At 39.3% G+C, this 14,811-nt stretch overlaps 1 protein-coding gene across 1 annotated transcript in view; it reads right to left on the bottom strand.

Annotated features, from left to right (window-relative positions):
- mao (monoamine oxidase) overlaps window positions 1-14,811 on the bottom strand; it is a 94,330-nt gene that overhangs the window by 17,291 nt on the left and 62,228 nt on the right. The window contains exons 5-9 of the mRNA XM_048602577.1: window positions 12,242-12,391; window positions 10,527-10,686; window positions 7,778-7,874; window positions 1,835-1,888; window positions 1,068-1,125 (exon numbers count right to left, since the gene is read on the bottom strand). Of these exons, the coding sequence (XP_048458534.1) occupies window positions 1,068-1,125; window positions 1,835-1,888; window positions 7,778-7,874; window positions 10,527-10,686; window positions 12,242-12,391 (519 nt within the window). The remainder of the gene's footprint in view (window positions 1-1,067; window positions 1,126-1,834; window positions 1,889-7,777; window positions 7,875-10,526; window positions 10,687-12,241; window positions 12,392-14,811) is intronic.

Here is a 14,811-nt window from a genome sequence, read left to right as displayed (position 1 = left end):
ACGAAAGGAATTGGCGGTAGGGGGAAGGGGGTCTGCCTTATCTCCATGGCCCATCGAACAGCACATGAGCATTATCAGCCATACTCTGCTACTGCTGGTGGATTACTCCTTCAATCACTAGGATGCTAGGTCCTGCTAGGTCCAGTGAAGTGCCCCATGATGGAGCCACCCTCCCTTGCAGCTCAGCACTGTCCACCTTTATTGCCAAGGCTGCACACCTTCTTGCCATTCTGTGCCAGCTCAGTACCAATGCTGGGCTCCAGTGATGGTAGAAAAGTCTACTTTCTGAGTTTATTTTATTGAAATGTAATACAATGAACCTTCATTAGTTAGTATGATCACAACACATAAGAACAGAAGTTGGCCATTTGTCCCATCAAATTTGCTCTTCTACTCAATGAAATCATTGAGTAGATGAGATCTATTAATCCTCAACTCCACGTTCCTACTTTTTCTCCATTGCCCTTGATTAAAATCTGTCTATCTCTGTCTTGAATATACTTAAAGACCCAGCCTTGAAGTCTACTGTGGGAAAGAATTGCACATTGACTGCACTCAAACAAAATTCCACATGTGCTGCATCTGTCAGATAACTCTTCTAAATGGATCCTAATAATTTGATCATTATGCTGCAATGCAGTTTGTGGCCAGCAGGCATAATGACGACATTTTGGAGGCAGCTTAACCTCAAGCATCCATATCCTAGTGTTTGCCACTCAGCTGCACTTTTCTGGCCTTTAGCACTAAGACGTTACATGCATACTGAGTGCCAGATCGCTGTTATCGCTATTAGCAGTTGATTGGCACCTGGTATATTCAATATTTATTTTTGCAGTTCCACATGAGTTTCTCAGGGCAGGCCTTTAGCGAGCAAGAAGCTGCAGCTTCAACAGTAGCTAATTTGAATGAGAAGATATTGACAGCAGAGCATTGCTCAGAATAGTGGTGTGGAAAGATGGAGCATATATATGACCTCTTTTTGGATGATACATTATGCCAAATGTGATTCAATACAATCAAATCGAACACACTAAATTCATAACAACACAACAGAAGAAATAGCTTACATGCAATGCCTCCTCAGAGTCAAGCACCTTGGCATAAATTTCACAGATCTTTTGCTTCCTGCATTAAAAAAAAGTCAGATCGCGTGGCATGTATAAGGTCCAGCAAATAAAATGAAAGTTGTGTATAGCATGGAGAGGTTTAAACTGCTCCATGATGTAATATCCACATACAGACATGGTGGTTCAGTTGCTAATCTTTCACAGGTTTGTAAGTAATGTCCTTGTTAAATTACCAAGTCACAAATTGTTGATTTATATGCAGGGCTTTCACAATGAACACCGTTGAATCAGTAGACCAAAATGTCATCACCAAGCAAATCAAGGAAGCAGAGGTTAATGCACTGATTAATGAAAAGTGAAACAGTGACGTATTTGAATACCAATGGAGCAGCACAGCAGGAGTATATTTCTATGAGTCTCAGGATAAGTTGTTTAACACCAACTAATGGGATTTGTTTTAACTCTAAGTGCTTTTTTTACAAAAGCAACATGCTGTTTATGATTGCTAACAAATACAAAGACATGCATATAAAAAGCACCTGTATTGTAGGGAACATCCCCAAGGTTCTTTACAGGAGTCTACACATACAAGAACTGACATTGAGCCAAAGAAAAAGAGATTAGGATAGGCTTGGTTAAAGGCTAGTTTTAAGGTGGGTCCTTAAGAAGGAAAGAGCTAAATATCAGGTGGAATTTCCAGATTTTCCATAAAGTCTTGTATAAACCATGACGTTAAACATGTATAACTTCTAACAAGGTTCACGCACCTAGCTTCCTTTGTGAGATTTACCAGACGCCGTGCTTTTCGAGCAAGGATAAATCTGAAAGGACAGGAGTTGGAGAAATGTCAACAGTTAAAACGCTCTGAACTCCAAATGCATTTATAAAATCACATTTCAAAATACTTTCAATGCAATTTTTCATGCAGAATCTGTATACAGAGAAATTAAAAACACCCACTCAGAAATTAATTGTTGCTGTGTCTAAGAATCCAACACAGTAAGTGGCAAATGCAAATGGACACTCCATCAGCAAAGATGTCGGTGTTATGTTGACAAACATAAATGTACAGGAGCCATGCCTGAAACAAATGTGAGATCCGTTGCTTATATAACTTGGTTGTTTAACATGGTTTCAGGACTACTTGCTGTCCAGAGCACAGCAGCCCCGATTTTTTGTTCCTATGTCAGGTGAGCAGAGGTTGGAGAATTCTGGATTAGGAGACAGGCTGAACAACTTGGGGGATGCTAAGAAGGCTGGATGGAAAGCTTGCGTTGGGGCTCCAGCACTTTGGTCAAAAATTAAAACAAAAGAATAAAGGAATACGACCCCTACATACTCCATATTCTCTCATATCCCATGCCACCATATACCCATCAACCCATCACCCTCATGTCCCTAATGCAAACTTATTTCTATTCAACATCTTTTCCCCATTCACCTCCCAAGCCAACTCATCGGGTATCCATAAGCACCCAGGCTTAAATGCTCTATTAACAAATACACTCTTATTAAGAAGAGCACTCTCATTCACGAAAAAACTGTTAACATATCATACAACTCTTGACAGTTCATGACAGATTGAAATTTCTTGCTAAATTACAGTTCAAAAGTGTTTATGCACCTTTCATATGCAATCTTTTCCACAGTTAACAGTCTCAGAGGGCACCTTCCAAAGATCCTTGACCCCCTCCACTCCTAAAGGATAACTGATACTTCTCACAAAGGATCCCTGATCCGACCTTCAAGGTATTCTGGGACTATATCCACATAAGTTCCTCAGCGTTCCAAAGGGGGACCCTCACTCTTCAAAAACAAAGCGAACTGGGAAGAGACCTGCTTAAAGCTAATCTAATCTCCACTTTCTGGGTTCTGGGCATCAGGGACTGCAAGATCCTAGTTGATTAGAAGCAGCTCAACATTTAAACTGGCCAGCTGCCTGTGTGAACTATGGCTTTCCCACTCCCAACCCTGTGGAAACAGGAAAATAGCAGATTTGGAGGTGTGACTTAGGATTTTAGATGACTTTCAACATTTCTGCCGTCAGAGAGAATTTGGTCCATTGTGTCTAACAGACACGATGATAAAAAATATATTTCTTTTAAAAAAAACAACTTATATGGATCTAGCTACCAAAGATCATTGTAGGCTTCTGCTCAGCATGCTCCTGATCATTCAAACTTGGATGTTGTCCAGGTTTTACTGCATGTGGCCCCAAGCCGCTTTACTATATGAAGAATTGTATATGCTTTGTAATGCTCAATCAACAAATCAGACCTTTTGATGCTGGGAAGGTCATGGATGAAGATACTGGGTCTGGATCCCTTCTGAGTATTTCCTGCTGCAATATTCTAACGCTAAGACAATTGACCTCTAACAATAACAATGATCTTCCTTTTTGCCAGGTATGACTCCAAGTAGTAGTCTCTCAGAATGAGAAGGAACACATTAGAAAGCTGGATCTAGGAAAACACATTTAAATCCAACTTAGATTGTAGTGTACTGAGGGTGAGGTTTGTGCGCATGAATGGGTGTAGGTGAGTGACAAAGAGGAGAAAGACATGAGAACAAATGCAACAGCCCTCAGCTTGAAGAGGTCATATCTTTATTTTCCCCTACTCCATCCATGCTCCTGGTTTTATAAGAATTGCTTCCTCTGTTTTATTTTGCTGCTACAGATTTCTAAATTTAAAACTAATAACCGCAGTGTAGAAATCCTAAACAAAGAATGCTTTCTTCTTTCATCCAATTACTGCCAGAATTCATTATAGATGTCGGACTTTCTAGGTGAGAATCAATTTCCTTGGTTGATTTTAAAAGAGCTCCAGTGACTTGAACTTAAGGATGGCAGAAGTCTGGTTGCCACATGAGCCTGACTCACCAATTCTCCTCTCCACCACTATGTCTGCCAAGATCTCGAGCTTCCAGTCTGAAAAGCAGAGACCGAGCCTTCCTCTGGGCCTTGTCCTCGCCGGTAACTGCCAAGCATCCAAGAGAGAGGGGAATGGTTCCAGGATTGCAGTGACTGGTGTACAAATGGCCTTTAAATACGACACCAATGAAGTGAATGCCAGAAGATCCCAGCTGTAGTGAGCTCTTCTGCCTCTTGGGCCACACAATTCCACAAGAATGGTGGCCAAGAGCTTGGTGCATAAGAAATTAGCTGAACATGTGAGAAAAGTCACTCCATGCCATGACAGACCAGGAGCAATGAATTTCACTCAGCAAAACACTTTTATGAAAATGAGAGCATTTTGTCCAATTGATTAGATAATGACTGTGCTGGTGTAAGGTAGATTAAAGTGGATCCGCTGTCTGTTTGCTTGTTATTTCCATTGCGAACTTACTGAGATCTTCTTGTCATTTGTTCATAGGACGTGGACATCACTGGCAAAGCCAGGATTTACTGCCTCTGACTAATTGCTCTTAAACAATCTTTAACTATTTTTAAGGCAGGGGTAGATGGATTCTTGCTAACCAAGGGAATGAAAGATTGTTGGGGATGTGTAGGAATGTAAAGTTGAGATTAAAATCAGATCAGCCATGATTAAATTGGATGGCAGAACAGGCTGAAAGGGCTGAGTGATCTACTCTTGTTCATTGTTTGTATGTTTGTACATTTGTATGTTTGTATGTTAAGGACATGGTGAGTCACCCTCTTGAACCACTGCAGTATTTAGATCCTGTGACAATGAAGAAATTGCAATATGGTTCCAAATCAGCACACTGTGGGACTTGGAGAACTTGCAGGTGATTATGATCCTATGCCTCTGTTGTTCTTCTCCTTGTGGGCGGTAGAGGTTACAGGTTTGGAATGTGCTGTGTAAGGAGCGTCAGCGAATTGCTACAGTGCATCTTGTGGATGATACACACTGCTGCCACCATGCATCAGTGAATAGAGAAGTGAATCTTGAAGATGGTATTGCATTGAGCAATGACCAAGGGAGTAATGATCTATCTTGGGTGGTGTTGAGCTACTTGAGTGTCAATGCAGTTGCATTCATCAAGTGGAAAGTATTCCAGCACACTTCTAACTTATGACTTGTAGACGGATGTAGAGAGTCAAGAGGTGAATAACTTGCCACTGAATTGTCAGCCTTTGACCTGCTCTTGTAGTCGTAGTATTTATATGACTGTTCTAATCATGATTCTGTACAATGGTGACTGTCAGGATTTTGATATCAGAGCATTAAGGGATTATAACGATGTTGAAGGTGATCAGAATGTGTTTACATGCTCCTTTGATGGTGATGGCCATTGCCTGGCAATTGTGTAGTATGAAAGTTACCTGCTACCTCTCAGCCCAAATTTGAATGTTATTCAGTACTTGCTGCATGTTGGCACAAACTGTTTCAGTACCTGAGGAATGTAAATGATACTGAACATTGTGCAATCATCAGTGAAAATCCCATTTCTGATCTTATAATGGTGGAAAGGTCATTGATTAAACAACTGAACTAAGTCTCCAACCTGTCAGCATCTTGGGGTTGATATGATTTGCATCTAAATCATTTTCCATTGCGCTAGATATGACTCCTTGATTCCAAATGAATTCAATGTTGTTAGGGTTCTTCAATAGCCATCATTTGATGAAATGCTGCCTTGATATTAAGGACCGTCGCTCTCACCTCACTTTTGGAATTCAGCTTTTATCCACATTTGGACAATCACTGTAATGAGGACTGAATCTAAAAGGACCTGCCAGAATCCAAACTGGGCATAATGATGCAAGTTTTCGCTCAGTGTCACTTCACAGCACTAATGATGACAGTCTATTGGGTGAGAGCAAACTGATGGGGCAGTGATTAGATTTATCCTGCCTTTTGTAGACAGGGAACATCTATGCAGTGTTCAACAATTTTGGAGAGATGTTAGTATTGCAGCTGGACTGGAAAACTTGGTTAAGGATCCAGCTAGTTCTGAAACAGTAGTCAGTTCTTTAATACTACACCACCCATCAAACTGAAGTGTTAAATGTGAAATAAATGGAAACACTTTGTTCAGGATCTGGTATGCATCTCAAGTGGGTGCAAGCCAAGCAAGCTAGGACTTTATCATACAGAAAAACTACCTTGCTTTATCTTACAAAGTTAGAGATGAAAACAATAGCCAACTGTTAGTCATCTTTAAGCTTCTAATGGGGCCCAGAAGTCTACTCTTATTTCATTAAGAAAAATATATTTTGCATTTGGTTTCCAAGTGAAGAAACTGGATACTTCTTAATGGATTCAGAGAGTTAAGTGGCATTTGCATCCACCACAGAAATATAAATTATTAATAAATAATATTATAAATTATATCAGTTACAGAATTAAAAAATTGTGTTGAAGGTAAAGTAGTTAGTTTACATTTCTGTTTGAGAACATCCCAAAGCATGTCACATTGTCATTAAGATGGGCTGTGGAAGATAGGAGGTTCCTCTGTTTACGTTATCTGGGTGTTTGACCAGAAAGCACACAGTAGAAGTTTTAGTTTGGGATAGACTGCAGCTCACTTGATCGAGAGACCCAAAAGGGGATGATTCATAGTCAGACCTGTGCTTTAAGTAGAAAAAACTACTAACTTTATTGTTCATGTATGGTATATGGGTGGAGTTCAAGTTCAGTTAAAATTTTAATGGAGGGAAAAGTCCTTGGAAGATTTGCTTCCCTTGCTATTACTGTAAGAAATCTACAATAGCCCTCACAATCCCTCGTTGCTGAGAACTGTCAGTTCAGTTAGACCACAATGCTATGGAAAGACAGTTGGATATTCACTGGCAGCCAAAATAAGGAGCTGAGGCATATGCAGGCATTAAAGAAAATTAAAACATTGTACTTCGAGGAATAGCTGGAATACTCAGGAAAATTAAAGTCAATTCAGGAGGGCTATGGCATACCATTGCATTGGTCCCCAATGAAGTGAATGAATCTTCAAAATCCTTACAATGTTTAAAGGAATGCTTTTTTTTATGTGTGGTAAAAACAGAGTTCAACGTATAGATAGTTGTAAATGAGTGTTAATTTATTAATGCTTGCTTTTATTATTTTATGTGCAATAGATATCCATTGGGCACTTGACACAATGGATGTGGAAAAGATATTTTCTCTTACCACTGTTTCAAACTAAGGGGTCACCCATTTAAGACAGAGAAAACAAGATTCTTTTTCTCATGGAGGGTCATGAGTTTTTGGAACAGACTTCCTCAAAAGTGGGTGGAAGCAGAGTCTTTGAATGCTTTAAGGCAAAGGTAGATAGATTTTTGATAAGTAAGGAGGTGAAAGATTATCAGGGTAGGTTGGAACGTGGAATAATCAGATCAACTTTGATTTTATTGAATGGTGCAGCTGTTATGAAGGGCTGAGCGGCCTACACCTGCTCCTAATTCACATATTCAATGGATGGTTAAAAATGTGAAATCTTATGATGCAGTTCTGTTGGTTAATCACATAGCAGGATCGCAACAAAACCATGCAAAAATGTCATGAAATCCAAGAATGAACTTTCATCATGCAGAATAAATCACTGCCCATTCACATCATTGTCACAATAAAGATTGAAAACTCTGGGAGGTTACAGAAGGTCAGCCAGCATCCAAAAACAGAAACGACAAGATGATGATGATTTAGTTGCATACTCTTCATCTGAATCCCAGCAATTTCATTCTGAGTATTGGTCTTCCTGAGGATATTTGTGAATGTGACAGAAGACTAAATCAATACAGCACTTACCCCATGATAGCAGGGTAAGATCCATCTGGTTTGCAATCATCCAGAGTCAGTTCAATCGGAGACTCTTCATCTTGAATGATCATGCTACCACAATAATCTGATTAGAAAGAGAAACAGACAACATAAGGCCATAAAATGAATGGGCTGATCTGATAATCCTCATCTCCACTTTGCTACCTTTTCCTCACAACCCTCGATTCCCTTCCTGATTAAAAATCTGTGTATCTCAGCCTTGAATATACTTAATGATCTGACCTTAACAGCCCTTTGCAGTAAAGAGTTGCACAGATTAAATGATCCCTGTGGTACTTCATTAGTTACAGGTTGCCAGCCTGAAAACACACCAGAGAACCATCCAGAGAAGCTAAAAGAAAAGGAGACTGGGAGATCCACTGTCATGGGAAGGTGGAGACTTGGGAACCGATTTGTCGAGATTGGGGGTTCCAGGCCGGGGAAAAGAGGGATGACAATTGTAAAAGAGGAAATCACAATTTTCAAGGGTTGGAGAGGCGATGGGGGAAGAAACCTATACAGCTGTCAACCAAACAGCCTTTCAATATAAGATAACAAGGTGTAGAGCTGGATGAACAGAGCAGGCCAAGCAGCATCAGAGGAGCAGGAAAGTTGACGTTTCGGGTCTGGACCTTTCTTCAGAAACAAAAAGATTTTTTTTTCTGAAGAAGGCTCCAGACCCAAAACGTCAGCTTTCTTGCTCCTCTCACGCTGCTTGGCCTGCTGTGTTCATCCAGCTCTACACCTTGTTATCTCAGATTCTCCAGCATCTGCAGTTCCTACTATCTCAGCCTTTCACTTTAGCTGGCTGCAACTAGGAAAATGCAGAGACAAGATGACAATCAGTTTCTGTCAACCAAGATCTGCATGAAACCTGCTTATCCACGTTTTCTGATCTCAAACCAGCTCCACCTAATTCAAGTTAATATCAAATTAATTCAAGGTTAATATCAAGTAAATTCAAGTTAATAATTCACTCGTCTCTCCAGTTACTATCTGGCCTGGTGAGTATTTCCAACATTTTCTGTTTATATTTAGGATTTTCAGCATCCACAGTATTTTGCCTGAAGGTAGCCAGAATGAAAAGCTGAATGAAAACTTTACAAACCATTCTTTCAGGGAGTATCTACTGAATAGGTTTCATAGGGCGATAATAGTAGGTAGTATTGATTCAGTCGAATATAAATTTGAAATATTCATTCAGAAAATAATATTTTGAATACAGTATGTGTAATTTGAAAAAGGACATATGACAGATATAAAGAGAATACCTCATTCCTCATTTCATCATTGCCTGGAATGGAGGGAAGGTCTTACGAGGAAAGGCTGAGAGAGGTAGGGCTTTTCTCTTTAGAACGACGAGGGATGAGAGGTGACTTGATAGAGGTGTACAAGATGATCAGAGGTAGAGATAGAATGGGCAGCCAGAGACTTTTTCTTAGGGTGGAGGTAGCTATTACGAGGGGCCATAGTTTTAAAGTGAGTGGAGGTAGATATAGGGGAGACGTCAGAGGTAGGTTCTTTACTCAGAGAGTGGTAGGGGCATGGAATGCATTGCCGGAGAGGGTAGTGGAGTCGGCCTCATTAGGGGCATTTAAGTGGCTATTAGATAGCCATATGGATGATAGTATAAGGTAGGGGTGGAGGTTAGATAGACCTTAGGTTTAGGGTAAAAGTTCGGCATAACATCGTGGGCCAAAGGGCCTGTACTGTGCTGTACTGTTCTATGTTCTATGTTCTATTATGTAGTTCAGTTATTTTACCAATTGATAGAGATTGATTTGCACGATGAATTATTATTCTTGTCACATGCAACCACAACGACATGAGAAATTGAGTATTGGTCAAATTGGGGGTAAATTACCCCAAAAAACACAGTCATAACTGATGTTATCAGCATCTATGTGAGTTGAAACCATCCAAGATGATGGTTTCCTCTTAGCTAAACTACCTTTTCAAATACCACTTCCTCCTCATCCTATGTTATTTTGTGATTTACAGATTGCAAATGATATAAGCGTACACCTCTGTTTTTCCCACCCTATTATCACAACCCTCCGCTATGCCCTTCTTTCAGATATTCAAGAACTGCAAACTGGTCTGCTCTCGATTGCAATTTTGAAGAAACACCACTCAATTTCATCAGCTCAGAAACTGATACTGATGGATGATGCATCAGCAGGAAAAAAGCCTGTGTGCAACAACAAGGAATAAGGAACGTTCAGCACCAACTGGCATAAAATCAACATTACAGACTGACTAGCATCATGATCTGCCTACTCAGTTTACCTCTGCTGGACATTCATTGCAGACACATAATGCCCTTCTCAATATAGTGATCAGCATGGCTCACGTGAAGTGTGCATACACACCAACCTCTAAGGCCACTTATAGTGCCCAACGTTTGTGCTGTTGGGTTTTTTTCTCACCCATCAATTCCAATGGTTTCAAAGTGAAATTATTCAGGACCATCCTAGGAATTCTTTCTGTACTTCATAACCTGGCTTGGTCTCATCCCTCTAGCTCTGATTTGATGGCACAGAACACATCAGCATCATCATCTTTTACTGTGATATGTGTTGAATGAGAATTTAATTTTATAAAGTGAGAAATTTAGAGATAATATTAATGATAGGATAACTTCTGACAAGACTACTGAAATATTTCGTGGTGAATCAGCATGTAACAGTTCAATTTCAAATCCGTCCATTACTTTGTTTTCTGGAAAAGAACTCACCTTTCTTCCTCCAGAAGTTTTCTCTGTAGTACACCATACACTTGATCACACAGCCCATGGGAACACGTTGGATGAACTGGTTACGTAGATTTGGCAGGGGTGGTTGATAGTGAATCTTCGCAGTGAGAGGTGGTGGAATTGCACTGATAATATATTTAGCCTAAATGACAACAAAAAAAGTATAACTTCCTTTCCACCTTTCCGCTTTTCTTATCTCCACTCACCTCTTCCTAGTCATAAAGGTTGAATAAATAGGTTTCTCCGTTAATAGACAACTCTGGAGAGATTCAAGATCAGACATTCCTCTCCATCATTGGTCTAAATTTCAGGGTAACAACAGAAAATGAGCTGGAAATCCACCAATTTTAACGATCAAGAGATGACACATTGTGAGGCTGTCTGGAGGTAGGAGGTTTGGGTTTGGGGGGTGATGTGATATTGGCTCATTTATGATTCTTCTGCATTTCCTCACTGACACTTTAATTTCAGACCAGAAGTGTGCGGAGACATTCTCAGGTATCCAGTCAAATACAATGCATCAAAGCTAAGATGTTAAAGTAGTTCTGAGCTGCTCATGGTCCACACCATGACAAAACTTGAATAACTACATAGAACAAGAATCATCAGGAGAGAGAGACAACTGGTGATGGTTTAATCTGACGGTCACCACATTTCAGGTGAGATTGAGAAGGTGGGGCCTTTATGGTAACCTCAATCGATGCAAGAATTGAACCCGCACTGTCAGTGTCACTCTGCATCATGAATCCAGCCAACTGAGCTAACCATAGCACTATGGTAATGGTTACCATTAGGCTAGCTTCTTATTCCAGATTTGTATTGAATTCGAATTTCACTATTTGCTATTGGCATAATTCAAACCTGAATTCCCCCAGAGCATTAGGCTGGCACACTGGGTTCCTAGTCCAATAATATTTCCACTTGGCCACCACCTCTGGAGTTCAGGATCCAACGTTCAACACTCGTGCTGATTTTTGAGCCCGTATATGTACCATCTTAGGTTTCTCAGCACTGTTTTGACAGATTTCACTCTGTGAATGTAAAGATTATACGAGAAAACATACAAGAATTCTAAATGTCAATGGAAGATTGTCTGGAAGTTGTCAAAGTGTATTCATCCTTTAGAATTTCGCATTTTCTCAGTATTTGAGGTAAGAAAACCATGTCAGCAAATAACTAGCGGGTGACAAAATATACCTCTGCTCTCATGGGTAATTAATGCAATAAGAATTGTACAACAGCAGCAAATGAGCAGTCATGAGGCACATGCCTACACTACAGTAGTTATTGAGATGACCATCATGCTGTTAATGACCCCATTCTCAAAATCTGGGGCTGAGATTTTTCAGCCTCGTTGTAAGACAAATGGGACTGTCACTCTCTTGCATTTATGCTGCCAGACCAGCCCCAAGAATTTCTAGGCCTGTGTTCAACTTTTGTGAACAAAAACAGAAGTTGCTCAGCTCAGCTGGTACGTTAGCATCTGTGAAGAAAAAAAAAATCAGAATTAATATTGACTGGATCCGAAACATTAACTCTGATCTTTTCTTCACAGGTGCTGCCAGACCTGCTGAGCTTTTCCGGCAATTTCGGTTTCTGTTCCTGATTTATAGCATCCGCAGTTCTTTCGGTTTTTATTCCCTTCTTTTGTGCAATGCTTTGGATTAAAGTGCATTACCAGTTATTACTTTCCTCACCTTAAATGTCTCATGATCCAAAGTCTCCACAATGACTATATCTTGCGTTTGATCAATTCGGATTACAGGGCTTTTCAGTTTTACACAATCTCCAAGATGGCTCATCAATCGTTCACAGATCTGACCAGAACCACCAACAAACTTTCGTTCCTGTAAACATAGAATATGTAATCAATGGACTACTTGAAAACTGTAGATCATTAAAAACTGTTCATCAAGTCGTCTATAATCTCTATAAATGAGTTATTAAGACATCAAAAAGTGTACATCAAAGAGAAAAGGACTTGGATTTCACGACCCTGCAGTGTCCCAAAGCACTTTTCAAAACCACACTTCTTTGACTGTAATGTTGTGAATGATGTAATGTAGAAATTATGGTAGTCAATTTGCACAAAACAACATTCCACAAACATCAAAGTAAAGATCGGTATTTGGGATAACGGTTAAGGGATATACATTGGAGAATTTCCCTGCTCTTTGAAGTGGTGCCATGCAATAACTTATATCAGAGAAAGCGCACTATGACTCATTTTAATGGACTCTTTCCGATACAATACTTCTGTCAGTGCAGCGCTCCCTCAGTATTGAATTGGCAAGTTAGCTGGACCTATTTTTCAAAGTTCTAAAATGGGACTTGAACCCACAACTTTATACTAAGGAGGCAAGACAGTTACCATGGAGCCACAGATAATCATCAGGACTATTTTAGTTCATCAGCCAAGTGGAAGTTACCATTAAGTGTTCTGAAGGAGAAAATCTTGGGAGTCAGCCTAAACTACATATTTTGTGTACACCCAAAATGTTCTGGCTCAGAAATGAAGACAAGTGTTGAGACAGCATGCAAAACTGACATTGAATAAATTGGACAAATAAGATTAATTTTGTCTCTATTAACTCACAAGTTTTCTCTGTCAGGTGTGTCACTTCACAATTAACAATTCATTTTACTGATATATTGCAGAATGATTTACTATACTTATTAATATGTTTGAGATAGTTAAACCATACTCCCTCTTTGGATTCGTCCTTCACCTCTTAACATAACCCCCTATTTTCTCTTTTTTTCTATTTGATATGATTGTGGCAAAAAATGAACTGTCAATTTTGATTTTGATTTTGATTTTAATACCTGGGACCTGAGATGAGCTAAATGATTTTTTATAAAAGAAAACCACTCACAGTATTTAAGATGGCTTCAGCGATCACCTGAATAGACTGAGCCAAGTTCATGAAATGGTCAATATGAAAAATTATTCTGGACTGAAATTAACATCATTATAAAAAGATCTGTATCTCCTGTTAATGAATGTCTTTCTGGAAGATTCACATAATGGGGTAAAAATCATATGCAGACTATGAAGCTTGGAAGAACATTGAAATCACATATGAGAATACACAAAGGGACAAAAAATTTTAGGCAACAGCTTTTTGAGAGAGAAAGAAAGATGGATTTGTAACAACAGAGCTGGAAGGCTAGTGATCTCTGTCTCATTGATTCACTGTAACTCTTGAAAACTGCATATAGTGAAAAAAGTAAATTGGAAAATTATCCAATCACTGAGAACTCAGATATCTACAAATTTTGCATCCTGTGCAGGATACAATCATCAATTAAACACCGTGCTCTCAGGTGAAACCCAAACCCTCTAGGACTCGACAGACTTTTTAAAACTGGACGTTTGTGACCTTCCTTTTTGCTATAGATACTGTTCTATTCTCGTACTTTATATCTGTGTTTGTGTGTGTTTGATATCACAAGAAAGCCTTGTAATTGGCTCTTTAATTTTAACCAGTACTATATTTCAATAGAACACTGAAATAGCAGCATGCAAGAAATAATTGAAATTCTTTGTTGTAGCCAACCAAGAGGATTGAAAAGCAGAAAGCCAATTCCCATAAGAGTTGGAGTGAGGAAATTAAATTGTTCATTCAGAAGCTATTTAAAAATTTGCAAACAAGTTATCTGGAGTGTGTAGTATTAAAATGCTTTGACAGGGAAAGCTCACAAAGTTTACATCATTTCTTTACTTTTCTACTTTATACTAAGAAGGACGTTAATGTTGAACTTTTAGCTATACTTCCTTATTTTTCTACTTTGTACTCAAAGTTTTGTACCTAGGTACTTTTGTACCTAAGATGGTGCTGTGAATGGTGACATTGCACACTTTTCACTGTACTCTTGTATCCCTGTACTTGAGTACACGTGACAATAAAATCTAATTCTAATTCTAATTCTAATTCCCTCTTGCCTGTTGACAATGTCACTGATTATGAGGCACCAGTAAGGGTGATTTTAAGCACATACCATTTTATGTCAGAGGCATATCGGAAAAGTTCCATTCTCTCAGAAAGCAGCCTGAGCAGACAAATCTGGAACTTGTGCAGCTTTTTGGTCAGTGGGTGTGGACACTTAAAATTGAGGCCATCTATGAAAACCTGGGAACGTATTTCTAAGTTCTCAAAAATTCAATAGCCTTTCCAATCTGGATGCTTGTAGAGAGACAGAGACTCAGACAAGCAGCTATTCTGGCTGACAATAAGTTAAAACACCAATCCATGAATGTTGTCTG

Source organism: Rhincodon typus, chromosome 11 (genome assembly GCF_021869965.1).
Source record: "Rhincodon typus isolate 14 chromosome 11, sRhiTyp1.1, whole genome shotgun sequence".
Lineage (NCBI taxonomy): Eukaryota > Metazoa > Chordata > Chondrichthyes > Orectolobiformes > Rhincodontidae > Rhincodon > Rhincodon typus.
This window is presented reverse-complemented; position numbering and strand designations above follow the sequence as displayed.